Here is a 22,012-nt window from a genome sequence, read left to right as displayed (position 1 = left end):
CCAAAGGCCCCACATTTGCTGCAGCAGGTATTTTCCAAGTTCATCCATCAGCCTAAACTGCATCAGTAATTGAACTGGGGACAGACTTCAACCACTTTGCCATGTCGGAGACTCCCTAACCCCGTTCCAAAGGAAAGAGGCATTTGAACCACAGCAGCTGAATGAGTGAATAAAATGCATCCTTTCTACAGACTATCACTGCAGATCAACCAAACTCACTCACACATCCTCACAAAAATCCCCTGCAGGTGTTACCTCCCTGGAGGCAGAGAAAGGAGAGCACGTCGAGGACAGAGTCACAGCCCAGTTAGCAGAGCTGTGCGACTCCTTCCCTGAGACACCCCCGGCAGTACCACCCTCTTCCTCACACCCTTTGCCTGGAAACGTGTCATTCAGATGCAGACATAACCTCCTTAACCTTTTTTGCTATCCTCATCATAAGAAGCAACCCAGGTTGACACTGGTAACAATTTCTAAGGAGTTATCAGCTTCATTCCTCCCATAGTCCACTCTTTTAATATGCCGGAGAAAGTACAAATGAATTCCTTTTACTTCTGTGTCAGCCACACGGCAGCACAATTTATCGCACCACCCGTAAAACAGAGCCAACTAAAAACTGGATCACCTTTCCAACAGAGTGACTTCTACATACACCCCGAGCTGCAGCATCCTGATATTGGGTTTGTCATTGCAATGGTGTGTGTGCTTCAGTACCTTCAGACACCAAATGCTTTCAGATTTATTGCAGTCTGGAAGTATTAAGTCTTTTATGCTCTTTTTTGCTTTGTCTAGAAAGAGCAGGTTATACGAGAAGTAGCAAAAGTGCTGCTGGCATGTCTTCCTGCCTAGCCTTGGTTGAGACCCAATGCTTTTAACAAATCACAATTAGACAGAGATCTTCTTGTACTCCCAAATTCTTATTAGCGTGCCACATTCATTCCTTGCTTGCTCCCTACACAACTGCATTCATTCCAAATAGGACGTCAGACAGAAGGTGTAATTTAACCCATGAGTTTGATTTAGTATCTTCTTCTAAGTCTCTTGAACTTTCCAGAACACCTTCTGCTATTTTAAAAGATGCTTTCTTCTTTCTGTTTTTGTTTTGTTTTTTTTAATTATTTTTTTATTTTATTTTGATTTTTTCTTTTTTTAATTGTAATTTTCTTTTTCTTTTCTCTTTTTCTCTTTTTCATTCAATTTTCTATGCCTTTGCCACTTCCTTTTATAATTTATTTTCCTTTGCCATTTCTTTGACTGTGAATTTGACTTCGACTTCTTTCTTTCCTTTTCTTTCCTTTTTCCTATTTAATGAGGACTTGTTGATGTTCCAAAACACATTCTCTTCCATCAGGCCCAGCTCTAAGTCCCAAATCAGGTCTAACATCTGTATCTGTCTCAGCAGCTGCATTCTTGCACTGATGCACTAAAACAAATGCCCAAGATGTAGCTTAGTGGTTCTGAACCAATTCAAAAAGCTATTAATAGTGTCCTCCTTCTGGAAGCATCCTGTTTACTAGCTCCTACAGTGATAATCTCTGAGTTATGGGTGTTTAGGGTAAATAATGACAACCACTGTCTTTTTTTAAATTAATCACAAGATGGTGTTTCCTGATGATATGCCAGTTTGCAGTCCTGGCTCTTGCATGGGAATTAATGCACATGGCAGTCATCTAAATTTAACTGTTTGCCACTGCCAAATTTGTTTGGGCTGGTTCTTCCTCCATTTAGCTGATACATCACCTGAGAGCTGCCAGCATTCCTCCAAAGGACCGATGTCTCTGAGATGCAGTTGCCACTGCAGAGACCGCTGGCAAAGCAATGAAATGAAATACTAGTGACCTGACACGAAAGTTATCACAACCTGCAACTTTAGCTCTTGCAGCTACTTTACAGTGGCTTTAACTTCATTGTCCCAGCAGTCATTAAGGCTCCATGGGCCACCTACATACGGACCTGTCTGCAGGTTGGGACTTGCCATGGAACACAACGAATGTGAGATCCCACCTCAGCTGAACTCAGTCTTACCCTAAAATCAGAAGTAGGCCCAGGTTTTGTGTAAGTCATGTGCTACGCTCTGAGGCGCTAGTAAGGAAAACAACCTCCAGAGAACAAGCATCTTCCAACCAGACCCTTCACTGGGGAAAATGGTCTTTCAGCTGGCAAGTCGATAGGACCACGTGCCCTAAAACAGCTGAAGAGCTGGTCCACTGGCATTAGAAATGTTTAAGTCAGGTAAGACAATTTGTCCACATCCCTATAAAAGTTTTTCCTGTATGATAAATTTTTGTGCAGTTTTCTGTGTGTTTTTAAATAGCTCAGTGATGAGATTTCTTCTTTTGATATTGAGGGAACAGCCTGTAATCAAATGCATCAGGTTTGACTTCTGCTGTTCTACACGTATTATCCATTTCTATTTGGATTCTTTTTTCAAATCCTACCAATCCTGTGTTCATCTATTCAGTTTATTACCCCAGGATTTTTCTCTCCAGTGCAAATATTTACCTATGATTGGCCCCATCCTCCACAATTATTCCCATATGTCCTTTGAGCTCACCAAAGCATTAAACACACACTTAATTCTGACCATATTTCTTGAGATAATTAGCTCATATATGCATTTTAAAATCTGCTTAACTGAATCCAGCCCACTTTGACCACTTTTTTCTTTATTATTCTTTATTCATCTCTCAAAAATGATAATCACACTGGCAAATGGTATTCACACCTGAGCCATTCTTGAAAATCACATTTTGATTATTGCATCTCAATTCTATTGCTTTCCTGTCTTTTGGGACTGAAACAATACCATCTCTGGTCATTGGTCTTCATGGTTTATTCCTCAAAACCATGGAAGTATGAACATAGTGTTAAGGATCTTCATAGTGTGAGTGAAATTAAGTGATTTTTTTGTCTTTTGGTAGTCATTACAGCATTTCATGGGAACCAGGTGTTTAGCAGAATGGTAGTCTCCAGGATGATTTGTTTCTCTGTTTTAGATCATAATTAGCACTGCATTTACTTTTCTTCTGTTCTGTTGCATTCACAGCTATCTGTGGCTGCTCAGAACTAATTAGTAGTCATGCAATAAATCCGTTCGCTAATTCCCTAGAAAATCTGGGATGCCTCTCATCTCTATAGCCTGCTGCAGAAACAATCAAATGTTCCTCACTCCTTGCCTTACATACTGTTTGACAACAATTCTTTCCTGAAGATGTAAGGGTACAGCCTAATTTTTACTGCTAAAATTTTCATGGAAAGAAAAAATTAAACATTTCTGAATCATGACAGCTGCTGAGTAGCTCTCCCATCCTGCTTTCCCCTTGATCCCGAACAGATTTACCTCATCTGCCCCAACATTATGCTACCCCTGGAATATCTGACTCCTCTTAAGCCAGGTGAACGAGCACAGCCTGCGGCTTTGCTGACCTCCCCTTATCCCAAGCCTGGCAGTGAGTCCTTCTCAATGGCCATTGCAACCAGGCAAAATATAATCTTGTGTTGAGTGAGACTTCAAAAAGGCACAGAGCCTGTTCCTGTTTGGGTGCCTCTGCCTTTTCTTCTGGCACAGCTGTGGGTGCAGGAATGGGAAGACAGGAGAGGGTTTTTAATTGCAACTCTGTGATACAGACTTTACTGAGTATTTGCCTCTTTCAGCAAAACAAGTTCATTAAAACCAGCTTGGGAGTCCCAACAGTGAGACCAAAGTGCTCAGGATGCCCACGTGCTTTGTGTCTCAGCAGCTGCTTGCCCAACTCGTGGTCTAATTGAATCCTGTTCCTTTCCGCAGCTCCACTCCGACATGGACAGGGGAGATGGTTCAATCAAATATATCCTCTCAGGAGAGGGAGCTGGCATTGTGTTTACAATTGATGATACCACGGGGGACATCCATGCCATTCAGCGACTGGACCGGGAAGAAAGGTCGCAGTACACCCTGAGGGCACAGGCTCTGGACAGACGAACGGGCCGGCCGATGGAACCGGAGTCGGAGTTCATCATCAAAATCCAAGACATTAATGACAATGAACCCAAGTTCCTGGATGGGCCTTACGTAGCCTCTGTTCCAGAAATGTCACCTGTGGGTAAGGCAGATTTTGTGGAGTCTCTTCCCCGTCTAAGCAAATTGGAGATGGTCACTAAAACATAAATTCCTTGACTCCTTGAACTCAGCCTTTGCCCCTGACGCAGGAGCTGCAGGGCAGGAGAGCTTCCCCTGGGGTGCCCCACTGCTGCAGAAGAGGGATAGCAGGCTTTATGCCACCGTCAGCTGGGCCCCTCTGAACAAGCCAAGGGAAGCAGGGGGGCTGAAAAGGGTGTAATTCAAACGTACCATCTTCAGACAACTTGCAGTAACTTAGTGCCCCTTCTCCCCTCCATCAGACATTAGACATCCATTACCATCCATAAAATAACACAATTTTAGGAACCTATTCTAGTTTGTGCTGAGAGATGATATACTGTCCAGGAGCTCTTGAAATCATGGAGACATGACAACAATTATTAGCAGCTTTGCTCCTTCTAAATCTGTTTTAAGTCTGCACTAAACACAGTTCAGTGGATCCCAAAGTTCTGGTACCGTTTGCTCTCCACTTTTAGAGAGTGGGATCATGTCAAACACAGTCCTGTTATTGCAGTGCAGCCAGAAGACGAACAGCAGCCTTCCTACCTACACAAGTCAGGAGAAACCACTTCCATAAAACAAAGCCAATAGTCACATAAAATACTGTTTTCCTGGACTTTTGTCTTTCTTTTGGAGGTGCTTATTGCTTTTTGGGTCTGTGACGTCATTACAGAGACAATACCCTATAAATCACGTGTCCCAAAATTACAGACCTGATTCAACTTCTCATTCTTCAATATTATGTTGACATAAAGCTAGAGACAAGCATCAAATACAAAAGTTCCATTCAGAAATAATGTTTCTTAATGGTAATGGCTAGCTTGAATTTAGATTTATTTTCCAGTGCGTATCTAGTAACACTAGATTTGTTTCTAACACAAAACATTACGTAGAAGGCTAGATACATTTATAAGGTCATTGTCTGACATTTTAAGGAGTCAAAACTCATATATTTCAAGCAGTTATGCCTTGCCTTCTCCTTGTTCTTGATAAACTACATCACCTGCAAGCCATTATTAGCTTCAGAGGAAGCAGACCTTGAAAACCAATTGAAGAAATATATATGCATCTGTGCAGGTTCCAAAAGGCACTTCAGCAGGGTATAATCTCCAGGCCATGCAATGTAAACGGCAATCCCGCAGAGAGATTATCCCAGAGATACAATCCCTCGTGCTCAGTGTTTGGGTACAATTTCCATCCCTCAGTCAACATGCAGTATCCATGGGCCCGCTGCAGCAATCCGTGATTTAAGTCAGCATAGCTACAGATCTTATATGAGCTGCCTTTAAATAACATTTAAAATCAGGAAAAGGGGAAAAGAAGCAAGCAGTATATAACTACCAGCTCCCTGCAAACCGTAACAAAGTACTGATAGATCAGCAATTCTGTAACTGTGGTCCATAGAGTACTTGCTCTTTTATATCTTCTTACAGACGCATGATGAATTTATGGCTATTAATTCTTTTAGCGCTAATGAGATACAAGTATGAGCAATAAGTACAAGCACTATGAGCATCAAATGGAGAAGTTCGGTGTGGGAAAGCTCTTGTTAGGCATTTCTATTTATTTTGAACCATGTACTTTTCATGCCAGCTCTTTATCTCACAAGGTCTTACCTGATGGGTTTTTTTGTCAGGCACCTCTGTTATCCAGGTGACAGCGACAGATGCTGATGACCCAACCTATGGGAACAGCGCAAGAGTAGTGTACAGTATTCTCCAAGGACAACCATATTTCTCTGTGGACTCTCGGACAGGTATGTTATTTCAGCAGGGAAAGAGGCAGTGTGAAAACGGAAAGAAAAAAGTTTCAAGCAGAAAGAACAGGCAGCGCATCATGACTGTGGCCAGAGAAACATACTTCTGTGGCTTGGAGCCAAGACAGAGCAGCACTGTGCGAGGGTTAAAGCAAGGCTGTGGTAATGAGCTCCAGAAGCAGGACAGGCTCGCTGCAGTGCTGTACTTGTCTGAATGACCCTATTCTGCAGCTCAGGAGCTGGGTGGGTTTGGTGCTCTAAATATTCTTGCTGGCTTCTATCACTTGCAACGATGTCTTCAGCAGATCTAATTGGTAAGAAGGCTTAGTGGAAAACAAGCAATCTGTGAACCTACCAGGACTGGAAAGTGCAGGGTAAAGGATGCAGTTATCTGAAGTAGTTTTACCTAAGGGTGTTCTTGTTAATAACCTTAAATTTATCTATAGGACACCCTCTCTGTTTTGCTTGCTTTCTCTCTCTCTCTTTTTTTCTGTGTATTTCCAAGATTTATATCCAAAAGAGGAATCTGACAGGTTTTGACAGTTTCTAAAGGGCATCTGTAGTGCTAAGGTCAGAAACTCATGAGACGATAGACATTGCTCAGCCCTAGGCGACAGAACAGAAAAGACACTGCATAATCTACTTCTGAAAGTTAGCAGTTTATGGAGTAGGTGCTCTAGCCAAAGACAAACTTGTATGTGGTATGTTATTTCCGCAGCTCTTTACAACATAAATAAAATAGTAATTTTGTAGTCAGATTGTCAACCACAGACAAATAAGGGCATAATCATAGATTTGCTAAGTACTGAATGATTTCTAAGAAAGCAAAGCAGCAATATTCAGAGTCAGATCCAGTACAGATTTAACCACTAGAGAGCAACTTAGAAGCTAGGCCCTTAAGTTCAAAATCACATACTTTAACCCAGAAAAGTCCTTTTCCTCCACTTAACTAATTTCCCAGTCACTTAGACCTGCATCTCTGGACATGTCCAGAGCAGTCTCAGCCTTCACAAGTAGGGAACAGGGCACGCGTTTGAGCTAAGCGCAGTCATGACCCAGAAGCGTTTCCCCATCCCAGGCACAGGACTCTAACCGGCTCCCGCCGTGCAAACCCACCTACAGGATTCAGTAACCCACAAAATGCAATTCCAGCTTTCACCTTCTTCCAAAACAGACCTAGAGCATAAACGATCACCAGCTCCTTTATATTGATGGGTAGTGATTAAAGCACCCAATAGCGGGCAACACATTTCAATACTCTCCTCTGCTAGAAGCATTTGGGGTCCTTATCGTTCACCTCCTGACACAAATTCTTGGTGCCAGAAGCACCACGAGTTCCTGTTCCTGTTCCTGTTCTGTCATCAGCCTCACAGGTGTTGAGCAAACTTATATGTGAAGGCACAGCTTCAACGGAAAGCTGAGACCCTCCTCCTCCCTTTTTCCAGAATACTTTTATGGCCTGACCATGATCATATTTCCCTAGAAGGGAAAAAAAGCTGATTTAAATCCCCTCAGGCAGAGTAGGCACAGGCCCCTGAGTCTCCTGCTTCCCAAGAAGCCATCTGGCTGTTATAGAAGAGACAAGACATCACCTCTGCTCTTTACTACTTTTTTTTAAGAGATCTAACCTGACTCCATTTGGTGAAGGAAATGGTACCGGCACCTTTCTTTTGGAAGATCTGAGGACCTGAGCTTTTATCTGAGCCTTTCCCATAGCCGTAAGGAACGTTTTAAGGTTCATCACCATCCTCAGCATTTCCTTGCTGACCAGTTGTGTACAGCAGCATCGGAGCTCCCCGCTTAGCATGGCTGCTCCTCTGGGTCCCATTTGGAGGAGCATAAACCCCAACCTGTCTCTGAGTCCTGGTGTCCTGGACTGGCCCTTCTCTAGAGACCAGAGGCCCCAAACACAGGCCTGGCAGAGCCTGGCTTTTAGGCCCTGATGTCTTTTTTTAGATCTAGCCTGTTACATATTAAGGACAAGTCAAGAGTGGAAATTCCCTGAAAAGTATTTGTATGTGGAGAAAATACTTCCCAAAATGCTAAGCATTTTTATATCTTATTTATATCTATGGAAGCTGAGGAGGTACAGCGCTTCATGGGAGTCACTCAACTTTGCAGGATGAGGCTCTTAAGAGCTCCACGTAGCAAGATTAAAATAGCTCACTGTGAATTGCTCAGTACTGGTCACTATTTCTTCCCTTCTACACACAGTGATAATTGCCAATGCAATATCTTTTTACTGCTTTTTTATTAAACCCATACATTGTCTTTCTGCTAAAAATAAAAGACCAAATGCAGATCACTCAAGTTCATAGCGTCCTGATGTGCAAGTACTGCATGTTGAGCCGTGTGACTGGGGTGGTGCCTGGGGCTGACACGTATTTGCCCCCACACAGGAGGGCACCCCCACTGTGTCACAGCCCATGTCTAGCAAGTGCCCTAGAAAGTGTCTCCTGGCAGTACATCCCTTGGGCTCCATCACCAGCCGCTGCTTCTCTCCGGCTCGGGGACCACTGTGTGGCCGAGCAGCCCGTTGAGCAGCGATGGTGGGCAGAGGAGCAAGCTGCTGGCCCGCCGTGGGCAAGGAGGTGCTGGCGGCCTGAGGAATGGGTCGCGCTGGGAGGACCGGAGGTTTGTCAGCTCTAACACGGGGGCCTCTGCCCCTCCGTCCTGGCAGACAGTCACACGGGGGAGGGCAGGATCGAGCGGGGGCAGCCGGGCGAAGAAGGAAGGAGCGCCCAAGAGGAAAAAAAGAAGAGGAGCGCCCCAACCCTCATGCGGACACCCGACGGCGCCGGGCGGGGCGAGGCGAGGCAGGGCCGAGGGCGGGGGATGCGGGCAGGGGGAGCCGCCGGCCCCGGCCGGGAGCCGCAGAGGCCGCCCGGCTCCTCGCAGCATCCATCGGAGAAGTGCTGCTGCCACCTCATGTCCTCTCGCAGTAGTGTTACCCTGAAGGAAAGGGACGGCTCCGCGGGGATGGGGCGGGCGGGGTGACCGCCTCCCACCCCCCCCACACCGGTGCGGGAGCAACCTGCCCGAAGCGGCGGTACGGCCCCAAATCCTGCTCCCCTAGCCCCCAGCGCGGGGCCCCAACCACCCGGGCAAAGCCCGTGGGCTTATGTCAGCTTGCCTCCAGGACTGCGTGCGTAGGGATGCTGGAAAACTCGTCTTGATGTAGCTTTTAACTAATCACATCACTTCCACCTTTTGTGCGGACATATTTAGCCTGAGCAGGGCCTTAATTCAGCCTAGCGCACCCTCTGTTCCTGACATGCTTTTCCAGCTCCCTGGGAAGGCAACGTTTTAATTTTGAACAGCCAGCCTGCCCCAGAGCTGATGCATTTTAACTGGGCTTCTTTAAAATTCACACCTTCTGTTAACCTAGATTTAATTTGGGTGAGTTTTACTCTGCCAGGGAAGGTGAGGCTGAATGCAGAGTCTGGTCTCATTCTTGACACAGGGAACATGATGCAGGAGCAAGATGACCCCACGTTGTTTGTGCGCTCTTTAACTACCATTTCTTTTGTTCCCGAAACCCCTTTCCCCCCTCAACCTCACAGGCTTAATTAGAACAGCTCTAATGAACATGGACAGAGAAGCAAAAGAATATTATGAAGTGATTATCCAGGCCAAGGATATGGGTGGACAGCTGGGAGGATTAGCTGGAACAACCACAGTCAACATCACCCTCTCTGATGTCAACGACAATCCACCCAGATTTCCACAGAGTGAGTACCCGCTGCGCCAGGAGGGGCACAAAAAGGGTTGCTGAATTACACGGCTGCAGTTTGCTCTCATTAGAGCCATTTTCAAACTCGGGGTAGTCACAATTAGAGATGGGCAGAATTTCGGATCGAAGAAGGAACTTTCCTTCAGAAAAATGTCAAAATGGAGCATTCACCAGCTTGTCTGTCAGAAGAGGTTTCTGACCTCCAAAATCAACAAAACCACCGCTTTTTTCAGAGGGTGAAAAATTAATTTACAGAAAAAGGAAAGAAGGAGATCTTTTGTGTTCCTAGACTACTCATGGCCACTGCCTTTGGCTGCTAATTGCTGCCCTGATTCTCTTTTCTTCCTATCTCCGAAAGGATGTCTGTCAAACCAGGGACTTGTGGCGGTGCTGGAAGTTGAAAGATCATTCATTCAACACTCCAGCCAGGCCGCTGCAGGGCAGCGTCGGGTCGCTGTGCTGCCGATGTAGAGTACGTTGTCATACCGCCTGCTCCCCAGGAAAGGTTCATCTAAACCTTGGCAACATACAGTTAAACCCTAAGATATGTAACAGCCACAGTTAGTGGCATGCAAAAATAGGCAACTCCACTCTTATCAGAAATGCTACTTTCTATTTACAGAAGTGAATTTCAGAGCAAGATTTGCAATATTTTGCTCTTTCTTTTAAAAATTATTTCAGAGCAAATTTACCTACAAAATTCTATATTACTGTTAAAAACTTGAAAGAAACTTTTTAGGTTGGTTTGAACACCGTTTCTTTTGGTGGTGTAGATCAGTGTCAAGCCATTTTGGTATTGCCATTTTTCTCATCTAGCTGAGAAATGAAAAGTCCTGCGGTTCTTTTTGTGGCTATTCTGCATCTCCATCTGTTTCTGGATGTTACACTGCTAAATCAAAGCACTCCACCGAGATCAGCAAGAAGCATCAACTTCCACTTTTCTTCTTCTGGCAGAGCAGCTTGTTGACCGCGCCATTGCCAATCCTGTTTTGAAAGTAGCATGAATCGTAACTGATATCAAACACTTGACTAAGAAAAATGAGAATAGATCAAACTCCACCCTCGGTGTAATTCTGCCTTGCAAAGCTCAGTAACTGGTGGAGTTAACAGAGAGGGTGCAGCAAGGAAGGTTTGAACATAAAGTATGATGTCACAGAAGTATTTTCGATACAACATTTGTATTTTTAAAACATGTTTTAAAAATAGCAGCTTTCTTTTTCCCCAGGCTTGCTGCTAAGCAAATTAGTGATGCACCAAATGTGCTCAAGGTAGGGTTTGCAGGGAGAGGTAGTATCTTTTAATAGAGTAACTGGTAAACTTGAAAGAAACAGGCAAGTTTCTGAGCTCTCAAAGCCTTGTTCAGGGTGGAAAAGAAGTTTATATGGACTTGGGAAAGGATTTGTGGTGCTCAAAACTTGTGTGCTTATTCCCACTGTACAAGCTGATCTAATAAAAGATGCCTGTCCTATTAAATCTGTTTCATACCCTGCTTTATATCATGACTGCAGCAGCACTGGTGTTAATTGCCCTATTTTTCTAGCTGAAGTTCCCTTTTCCAGGTACATTGCTGTTTTGAAAAGAACCCGTTGAACAAACCTGTTGATGTGACAAACACCTAAATAAAAGCTTCCCAGGCAATTCCGTCTAGCTGTTGATTTCTAAAAGAAATCACACCGCTGTTGCAGCTTTGGTAAAGGTACTAGGGATTCCCTGCAGGCTATGCAGCATTGTGGTCTGCCCTGGTCTGCTCTTTGCATTGCTGTGCAGTTTTCGGTTCCTTTTCACAGCTTGTTTTTCGCTCCCCGCTCTCTTTCTCTGCTGCTCGTGCCAGAGCATTATCAGATGAGCGTGCTGGAGTCCGCTCCCATCAGCTCCACCGTGGGCCGCGTGGTTGCTAAAGACCTGGACGAAGGCATTAATGCGGAGATGAAATACAGCCTTGTGGACGGAGACGGACTGGACGTCTTTGATATTAACACCGATCCTAATTACCAAGTTGGCATCATAACTGTGAGAAAGGTAGTAAAGTTTCCTTTTTATAGCAATTTATATGGCTAACAGCCCTGGTTACATTTTATGTGTGCAATATTCCCTACGCCTGTAGTAACTTTGTTCCCATTACATGACAGTAGCCCCTTTCCTGCTATAAAAACACAATTTCTCAAACATTCATTGCTAAAATATGAAAGCAGACTGCGTTCCTAGGAGCAACCTTTAGTGGGGACAGCATTAGCATAAACATGTCTTTTCCTACTGAAGGAATGTTCTGATTCACTATTTATCTATTTAAATATTCTCCGTAGCTTAATTATCCTACAATGTAAGAAATTAGATCAATATTTGCATTTGAACTGTACACATTTTTCACTCCGGTGTCCCACAAACAATAGTAAAGCATGCCTTAGAATTATTTATAAACCAATAAAAACCAGGCAGTTTTTTTTAATTGCTGCTTGAAGATCCATAAATGCTAATTAGGCTAGAAGAAGTTGTCTCTAAAATGGCAGCTGTGAAACTTCTAGTACTCTGTACCGCAGGCTATGCAGAAGGGAACAGAGTATTTTGCTTAGACTCCCTGCTATAGGATATTTATTCTACCATCTTTCATAAATGCTAGAAGTTCAACTCTAGTTCTACGTTATGAAATTGCAACCATATTTCTGCCTAAGCATATCTGGTGCACTAATAAGGAGGTATAGTCTCCATTTAAATGGCCTGGGACTAGATTGTGCACTAAAATGGAGCAACGCATGGGTGAGATTTGACCCTGCAAGCCCCTATGCCCTACAGCAAAGCACTTAAGCATGTATTTATGGTCACCTTTCTCCACATCTTGTTTATGAACACTAGTCCCTAAAGTTAAGCATGTGCTTAACTGCTTTGCTGAAATTAAATAGATGTTGAGTGCAAAGTCTAATGTAATTTTTCACTCATTTATTGGTGAAAAAAATAGTTTCTCTGGAGTAAATGTGTCATTAAGCTTGACTTTCGTTATTATGAATACAGTTTTACTAGATGTTCATGTATGTCAGGAGGAGGAGTTACAAAAATTTATGGCATGAATCATACCAGATACATACTGGCATACTGGTACACACTGCTCAATACACCTACTGTACATAAATGTTTCTAAAATTATATATATATGTATATATACGCCTGTAGATTTTTTTAATTACATGATTATCAATAGCCAAACATTGGGAAAGATGTCCTTTGGATCCACTAAAGCAAAAAAAAAAAAAAAAATCGATGTTGATAGAAAAGGATATCAGAACAGTGGGGGGAAAGAGAGATAATTTCTAAACCCAGAATGAAATCTTCTTTGAAAGAAAACAAAACTTTCCCTTTCATGATTTCCCAACGAAATAACTAACACTTCTACCGTGGGCACCAAAAAGTCAAAAAGTCAGAATTTACACATAAAACCACTGCTTGAGGCCTTGTGGCCACTTATCTCAGCCAACTAAATGTTGAGCGTTTCCTGAAGAGCTACAGTTCCTTGCAAGCTCCCTTCCTGCGAGGCTGATGCTCATCCCAGTGACAGCCTTTCCCTTCTCCCTGCCTTGGCTTCCTCCTCCGTTGGAGGCAGGCTGGTGGGTTACCACCAGCATGTGGGGAGCCCGGCACTTCCCTCCTGCCCAGCGCCTGCCCCCTTTCTCACAGAGGCTCCTCCTAAATCCTGCCCATGCGGCGCACCTCTCAGTGCCTGTCTCAGCACCGGGGGAAGAAGGACAAGGAGTGGTTTCTGTGGCGTGCTTCTCCTCTCAGCTGTGTTTTGCAGCATGCCTGGGTCACAGCAGACAACCTGCTTGCCCTCCCCATGGGACTAGTGTTGGAAAGAGGTTTGAGCGCACCCATGGAAGACAAATCTGATGGGAAGAGCACCAGTTTTGAGGCATTGGCCCATGAGAGGATCAAGAGGGAAAGCCGTGGTTGCTGATGAAGGAGTTCAAAGCAAACCAAGGGTGTCTGAACACAGGAGCCACAAAAACGTGACAGCCTTGCATGCTTGTTTGATTTCCTCACTTTTTCTTACTAGGTGATTAAGTCTTTTCCTGATGCAGCTGGGTTTTATAGTTATTAAGTGTTTCTGTGATTTAACTGCTCTTTTAATAACGTAGGTTTTTAGTGTGCATGCAATGATTCTCACACAGTTTTCTTCACATGAGAAACCATGAGATATAATGGCCTCTTTCTTAGTATGCGTTAAGGCAGCTTTGCATTGCACATTCCTTGCCAGATGGACAATAAGTGTTTCCTGGTCATGTGAATATATTTTATTGCTATTTTTACAATGCATAAATATGCAACTGGTAGACCATAATGACTCTGCAGTAATGGGTAATATGTTTGTAGATGTAGCTAAACTCTTGCTGACAAGTGCTATGCCTGCAGTAGTCACTGATTTACCAGGTGGAACTAAGGGCAGCAGGAGCAAGTTTCAGATCACCTGCTTGTACCTGCTGCCACAGGTTGCACAGTTCACGTTGTATCACTGCACAGCATCTCCAGTAATACTGGACCATCATCTCCCCTGGCACAAGAAAATCAGTTCCCACTGAGGGAGTTTTAGTTTTATAATTTCAAGAACTCCAGTCTTTCATCAAGCATTCCTATGCAGAATATCAGTACTGGTAATTTCACTGTGAAAGTATGAGCTTTTGTATGTCACTGCAACGTTTCCACTTCTGCAGAAATAAGCTGCTGTGGTAGTAGACAAGTACTGAAGCCTCCACTGAATTCAAGGGGTGTTTTGAGACCCATAGTATATACTCCTGCCATGCCTGAGCATGTGAAACTTCTGCTGATGTTGCTTAAACTAATACACATCTCACGGCTGCAGAATTGGCCAGCTGCACTATTGAGCAGTGCAGAAAAGAGATGGGTTATGGCTGGCCAAGGAGGACTTCACTGCTACAATAATGATCGTCACGCCTTTGACTTCCAGTTTCTTCAGCATCGTCCTCCTCTGTTTTCCTGCCTATCTGGTCTGGTGGTAGGTCTTCAAAAAGAAAGATCTGAATAGGAAAAGCAAAGGTGTTGGATGGGAACAGCAGTGATCTCACTGGAGTCTGAATGAACAAAGGCTGTGTGCGATAGTTCCACACACGACGCTCAAATCCTTATGTACGAATAAAGCCACACATTTTGAAAGCTATTCATGTAACAAAAAGGAGTATGTCCCACTGGGGGACCCTGAGAATTGGGCCATTTCTTTCCTGGTACAAAGTTTGTCTTGTGCAGGATCTGTGCCATGTAAGGGGATCCAGTTCTGCTGGTTTTCAGCATTAACGCTCCCCACAAGTAAAGGGTTGTGACCATTTAACCACAGTGGGATTGCTTGTAACTTCTAACTGTAACTTGTGAAGTATGATTGTATCCCCTGTAAGGTGTACTTCACCTGGTGAAAATTTTTTGTATGTTTTGGAATGGGCCTTCCATACTGTCATTCTGGTTGTCAGACACTTTTAATCATCTCTTATCAAGACTGATAAATTGCACATTAAATACAGAACTCCCCATTTAGGTCTAAGCAGGTTTTGGAGAGGCCCTATTTTCTTCAGGGATCTGTGAAAAGAAGGGAGAAGGGAGACAAAAAAAATTATTTATTGAAAAGTTCACTGCCAGCATCAATTATTTCTATATCCGTGTTCACCAAATAAGTAGTTTTATCTAGAAAGGAAATCAAACTCATGAAACTGCTAACAGAGGAAGCTGCCAGCCCTTTACCCATTATCCCAGGAAAGAAAAGGCGAAAAAAAAGAGTCGTTCCCACTCCTTGTTTCAAGTAATACTTGAGTACTTAATAAAAAGTGGAAGGACTTCCACTGAAAGAGGTTGGGGTAGCTCATAGTGCTTTGAAATTAAACTATTCTCTAGGCAGGGATGAGATTCAAATCCTAGCATTTGGCACACCTGGACTGTGAACCTGTGTTTAGGACACTTACTGAGGAGGTGAAAAACCCCACTTCTAGAAAGGATGGATTACTGATACAAACTGGAGCAGGATCCCGCAAGAGAGGTTGAGCATGTCCCCTGGTCCCACTGGAGCCCTTTAGTAGCTTGGCAGACAGAGCACTCTGGAGACAAGACTCCGACCTCCTCAGGGAGAAAAGAGGATGCTAACTGGGACCTCCACCCCATGTGTGAGCATCCTTGTCCCTGCTACCAGGACCCGTGTTTGAGGAACCAACTCTTCATATCTTTACCTTATTTTCAGGTGCTCCCATACTGTCTGTTTCTGCCTGTATTTTCATTAAACACACTGTGTGAATCACAACGCAATGGTGGTGTGGCCGCTTTTATTTTCATTTCAGCAAGAAGAATGAAAGACTATGTATTCTGAAGTGATCCGCAAATGTTTCTCCTGGCTTCTTCAGTTCAACTGTCAAATTAAAAAAAAAAGCAAAACATGCAGACAGTGCTGTTTCTAATACTACTGTCACTCAATCACTCAATGCTTTGTCTCCACCTGCAAATATTTATCTTTGTTACCCTAATGATTAAAAATCATAGCAAAGATTGATTTTAAAAAAGAAGCATCAGTTTATATTAGAGGGCATCTTTTACTTCTGAAAACCAAAATTTTATGGCCTAAATCATATTTATGGCCTAAATCATATGGCTAAGTGTGCCTAATGCTAGATATATTTTTCCTCCTCAGCCTTTAAGTTTTGAGAGCAAGAAAAGCTACACCTTGAAAGTAGAGGGTGCCAACCCCCACCTGGAAATGCGGTTCCTGAACCTGGGTCCCTTCCGCGACACCACCACAGTCCACATCAGCGTGGAGGATGTGGACGAACCTCCTGTGTTTGAGCCCAGCTTCTACTTTGTGGAAGTGCCCGAGGACGTGGAGATCGGAACCACCATCCAGATCATTTCTGCCAAGGACCCGGACGTGACCAACAACTCGATCAGGTCTGTCCTCTCTTTGCATGTTCTCCCTGGTACTTTTGGTTGGTGGGGCAGTGATGGGGCTGAAAAAGAAGGAACTCCCTTTCTTTTTAGCCTGTGGTAGTCATCAGTGGGTTTAGTCAACCCGCAGGGCTCTGCTATGACTGCCAAAGCAATGCAGGAGGTCACCCTTGCCTTTTCTGTGGTATGGAGAACGTCTGCATCTAGCATTGCAATGAACTGGTCAGGCATGTCCTGGTAGTGTACATTGAAAACAATCCCCAGGCACAAAACCTGACAGCGTTGCTGAGACTCTGCTGCCATACCAAGGGGAAGCTAACCAACTCGCTTCTCCCCTCTCCCCCTTCTGTTTCAAAGCCTGCCTTTGTCAACAGCTCAAATACACAGCTACTTTTGGAGTAGATTGAATGCATACTAATAAATATTCATGAATCACTAAATTATATAGTGTCTGGGCAAAGCTGCAGAACTAGATATTCCCATAAGGAGTTAAGAAAGGTAAAGTCGTATTTACAGCATATGAGAGTCAGCTCAGCAAGGAGCCAACAGAGCAGATTTGTGTGATCACAGCTCATAGGGGCTCCAAGTCAGCCCAGTTTATCAGAGAAGACTGTTTTTCTTCGAGGCCAGCCCACATACTAATTTTCACAACCTGCCTAAGCTCTGGGTGACTGGAAGTTAATAATCCGAGCAGGCTGGCTGCTTCTCTCACCTGAGAAACACTTTCAGTGTTGAGCTGCTGTTTGCCTAACCTTGCCTCGGTCCGGCTTCTGAATTGTCTGTGTTCGAGAACGGTCCTGGGAAATACAGGAGGGAGTCGAAACATCAAGTATTTGGAGTTATTGAAGACAGTGAAATCCATTTGAGCAACTCTGCGGGCCTCAGCTATGACATCTGAGCAGACACAAAGCCTGTTCTTCTTAATGATATTGCTTTCTGTGTTGCTACTCTCATTATTTTTTTAATCTCTGCTACCTTAATATACCTATCTTTTCTAGCTACGTTATAAAGTTATCATACCTCTCATGACATTGTCTCAAATTCCTCAATAAAACTAAGTATTATACTGTCTGCATCACAATTTCATTACCTTAAACTTTTTTCCACCCACATCCTATTTTGCTGATTACTGTCTGGCATTATCCAAACACTGCAGTGCAAACAGCTTTGTGCTAATCTGCTTAAAATAGTGTAAGAATAATTCTGTGGACTATCAGAGGGTAGAAGTGTTCATTGTTATTTTTAATGAGGTTTTTCTTAGTTTTCTTCAGAGTTTTCCAGTGATTACTCTTGATGAAACAGCACTCTATAAAGCTCAAAATGCATCACCAAAGATATATTTTTTAAAATAAAATTTAAAAGTTGCAAATATGCACAGACTACTTTGTAACTCTGTTCCTTTATACTTTCTTCCTCTTTTTCTTTCCCTCTCCCACTTTCTTTCCTCCCTCTTTGCCTCCTTTCTCTCCCACACCTAATACGTACCAATGTAAATGATTGGAGTAGAGGAAACAGGAAAAAAAATAATAAATACCATTTGTAATGCTATCTAAGATGTTAAGAATTGGTTCTCCGTGCCTCTTATGTGGTCTCCTCCATCCATGTCAACTCTGTGCACTATCAGTCAGGCAATGCTTTAGGCTCGCTCTGCATTCACTTTGCACAGGGCAAGGCAAAATGAGAAGACCGAAATCCCGGACACATATTTTGTTACCCAAGCTGAAATCCATCTGAAATTAAACCTGTGATCTGGCCCCTCCTTTTACCATTTTTTGAAGTGTGGAAAAGCCAAGGACACATTTCAGAAGAGCTCACTAAACATGGGGAACCTCTCAAATCCTCATCGTACCAGCATCCAATATCTGGCCTCCCACACTGTGAAATTCTGGTGGTTGGAAATATGCCATTATTGTTGTTATGTAATTCAGGAAGATTACCTAAAGACTACAGTGGAAACGAGTATGAAGGAACAGATATTATTAACAGGAGAACTTACATGGAGAATCTAGACAAAGACTCCACCTGTGCCTCTTGACACCGGTGATTAATACTGCACCACTAACCACAAGGCCATATTCAATTTCAGATACTCATTGGCCTTAAACTGTCAGAGAGAAATTCTTTTTATAGCCCTCATACAAGAATAATTATTATAGCAAAATATAGCTACACTCTTACTTATTTCCTAAATAAGTCAAATGCATCAGAAATCTCTTTATTTAAGAAGAAGCAGGAAGGACTAGGAAGGAAAGGGAAGTGAATCTGCCATCCCACCCTCTTTGATTTTTCGGAAAAAAAAAAAAAAAGTGTAAAAGAATTTCCCAACAACATAGCTCAATAGTATTTTATATCGCAGTTTAACAAGTCCCTATATAAAGATCAGGCTGGCATGGTTGTTCCAGTGAATGCATTTGTGCTGAAAGGCGAAAACTCAGAAGAACGCGCCCTGTTCAGCATCCGTTACGACTAACGCGTTCAATTTCCATCAACTTTGAAGAAGGAACCAACAAAAATGAGAATAAGTCTGGGCTCTGTTCTAGGCTGTGGCGTCTACATAGGTGCATGCGTGGCTTTTGCCAAAGGATCTCTTGCCACGCTAACACAGCTAGCTAGGAAGGCGACTCGTACAAACTGCTGTTAAGAGCTGGGTGATGTATATGGAGGGTATTGAGTATTTTACACACCCTGAGAAATGGTCCCTCTGACCGAGTACAGCAGCGACAGCTGTCAGTCAGCTGCCTCCCTGCCCAAGCTTTCTGGCCCGCAGGTACCACCACACTCCCCTGCTCACGGGTGCGAGAAGCTTGTTCCCAGCATTAAACTGACATATTGGCCAGGCAGGTTCAGTAATTATGATGAATCAACCTCACAGAGGGAGCTGGTTTTCCGTCCGAATGATATGAGAAAGCCAGTCATCATCCCCCTTGGGTTGACATGGCTCGATCAGGACACCAGGCATCCTGGTGGTCCAGGATGCAGGTGGAGATTATTCCCCTCAAGGAGGAGAGAATATATAAAAGCACGAGGAAGGGAGTAGTTCCTCCTCATCAGCCTAGGTGCCCAGAGAACAAGCTGATGTAAAGATGTTTTCATCCTGCCTGAATTGTGCCCAAGGAAAGGGCGTAATTATTTTGCTCAGAAAAAGAAATCGCACTCTTCACTGACAGATTTTCCCTGTAAAGCAGATGTTCCTCTGCTGAGCTGTGCCTTGCTTTGAGGCTTCTTCCTCTAAATCTTCCTGTCTTCCAGCTCCACTGAAGTACCACTCACTGTTAAATGCCGTTAGCCACATGAATTCCTACTTTTTGGAGCATCTCGCTCTGTACCTATACAAGTCGGTGGAGCACACAACTAGGTTGTGGAAGAACGTGCATCTGCTGTGTATGACACTATTCCTGCTGGGGTACTTCGTTGTCTATAACACACAGTTTTCACAAGGCTTGCATAATTTTTTTTAATATGTACTCTTGCAGATACTCGATTGACAGGAGCAGTGATCCGGGGCGGTTCTTTTATGTCGACATTACATCAGGAGCACTGATGACTGCAAGACCTCTTGACCGCGAGGACGTTTCTTGGCACAACATCACTGTGCTGGCCGTGGAGCTGAGTAAGGAGAATGCAGACTGTACATAGATTAAAGAGATACAATAGACAAAGCAGGCTGAGGGGCCTGAATTCAGCAATTCACATGTTCTTATGCACTGAGTGGGAAGCCGTGTTAACTGAATTACTCTTCTGCTATCAGCAAGCGAATACTGCATTTTTTTTTATTTTTTAATGCTCTTTTTCACAGGGTGGTGGTGGAGTAGAGGCTGTCGATTAAATGCAGAGTGCTGCTTTTTCAGTTCATTAGTATTTCAGGGTTTTATTTAAAACTGTTCCTGATGTGTTTCTGCAAGAGCTCTATCTCTCCAGAAGGGCTAGGCAGCTGAAGCAGACCCTGCCAGTCCTATCTGGGAAGGCTGAGTGGTGCAGGGATTGGTGGGCAGCAATGATCCTGCACTGCTAGGTCACTGGTTGAAATCCGGTCTGGTTCACCAGCGAGTAAGTGTCATCCCCATCTGCTTGCTGCATAAACAATTTGGGCCAGAGTGCTTTGGGATCTTCAAGAATGCTGAACTCATTACGCTTTTGGGTTTTACAATGAGCTAAAATTCAGCTTCATCCATGCCAGGTATTTACCAAGGCTATGAGAACAAGGAGATGCTGATCATTTCATACTGTCAGTATGAAAAATTTAGCTGAGTTTGAAATACTAACGGATATGAGCTTCATAAAGGAGCTCAGGATATATAAGCAAATAAAATAAAAGGTTCACCCAGTCTTCACCTGAAACCTCTCTGGTCCACACAGCTTTTCCTCAGGATCTCAGTTCATCTGCTGAGGGGCAGCGGCTTTTCAGAAGTTTGCTCCCAGTAGCTAGGACATTCTTCAAGTCATAGAATCATAGGATCGCCTAGGTTGGAAGGGACCTTTCAGATCATCGAGTCCAACCATTAACCTAACTGACAAAAACCATCACTAAACCGTATCTCTAAGCACTATGCCTGAGAGAGCTTTCTGCACATTCAGGCTGTACCAGAGATACGGGGCAGTTTGAGAGGAAAAAAGTTTTGAGACGCTTACCCAAAACTGAATCAGCCAACTTGAAGTTAGCAGAGGGAATATTTCACAAGAGTCGGGGTGACTCTGCCCCATATTTGCAGGCTGTTCCAGCAAACGATGCTTTTCTGTCCCCTTTTTAGTAGTGGGAGGTGTTGGTGACATGATAGGATCTCACTCCCGTCTATTTTGATACTAGTTTTATTTTCAGCCACCAGTGGCCATTGCAACCCCATGTAAATCCGCATACACACACGAGTCTAGAAGCTGCCCCTGGAGCAGCACTGTAGGGTGAGAGCAATATGAAGGCATGTCTTCCTTTGACTCAGCCTCCGTCAATCCTGTCAGTTTTGCTCTGTACATGTGCAGCACAATATTTTAATTTAGCCAAGAGTTTCAAAAATGTTGCAGTTGGGCACTCCTGAATAAAGCTCCCAGTTTTAAAAGTTAGTTCAATATTACTAAGAGTGTAAATGCAGACATTCATCTTCCACAGTGACAGGTGTGTTAGCAAGATATATATGGATATGTGGGAAGCCGAAGGATTAAATTATAAATTAGGTAGAAACAATGTAGGTTAAGAGTATTATCTCAATGATACAATGTGACACGTTATGGATACAGTACATTGAACATTTAAGAAAATTCCAGAGTGTAGGAAAATTCTCTATTGTTTATATGAACCATTTCTTGCTATAAAGGGAGATATATTTGGAGATAAATGCACACAGTGGTATGGCTAAAAAGAAGATGAAAATACTAATTTTTAAGATTTTTCTGGATTTTTGCACCTTTTCTGACCTCTTAATAATGCATTATTATTTTTTTCTTTCTGCTTAGATTTTCATTTTATCATTTAATAAGGGAAAGATGTTTCGGG

At 43.5% G+C, this 22,012-nt stretch overlaps 1 protein-coding gene across 1 annotated transcript in view; it reads left to right on the top strand.

Annotated features, from left to right (window-relative positions):
- CDH20 (cadherin 20) overlaps positions 1 to 22,012 on the top strand; it is a 119,109-nt gene that overhangs the window by 84,599 nt on the left and 12,498 nt on the right. Inside the window, exons 3-8 of the mRNA XM_074576134.1 lie at positions 3,788 to 4,082; positions 5,757 to 5,876; positions 9,440 to 9,607; positions 11,441 to 11,628; positions 16,277 to 16,530; positions 20,001 to 20,137. Coding sequence (XP_074432235.1) covers positions 3,788 to 4,082; positions 5,757 to 5,876; positions 9,440 to 9,607; positions 11,441 to 11,628; positions 16,277 to 16,530; positions 20,001 to 20,137 — 1,162 coding nt within the window. The remainder of the gene's footprint in view (positions 1 to 3,787; positions 4,083 to 5,756; positions 5,877 to 9,439; positions 9,608 to 11,440; positions 11,629 to 16,276; positions 16,531 to 20,000; positions 20,138 to 22,012) is intronic.

Source organism: Larus michahellis, chromosome 2, assembly GCF_964199755.1.
Source record: "Larus michahellis chromosome 2, bLarMic1.1, whole genome shotgun sequence".
Lineage (NCBI taxonomy): Eukaryota > Metazoa > Chordata > Aves > Charadriiformes > Laridae > Larus > Larus michahellis.
The sequence above is the reverse complement of the archived record's forward strand: the minus strand, read 5'-3'. Positions and strand labels throughout refer to the sequence as shown.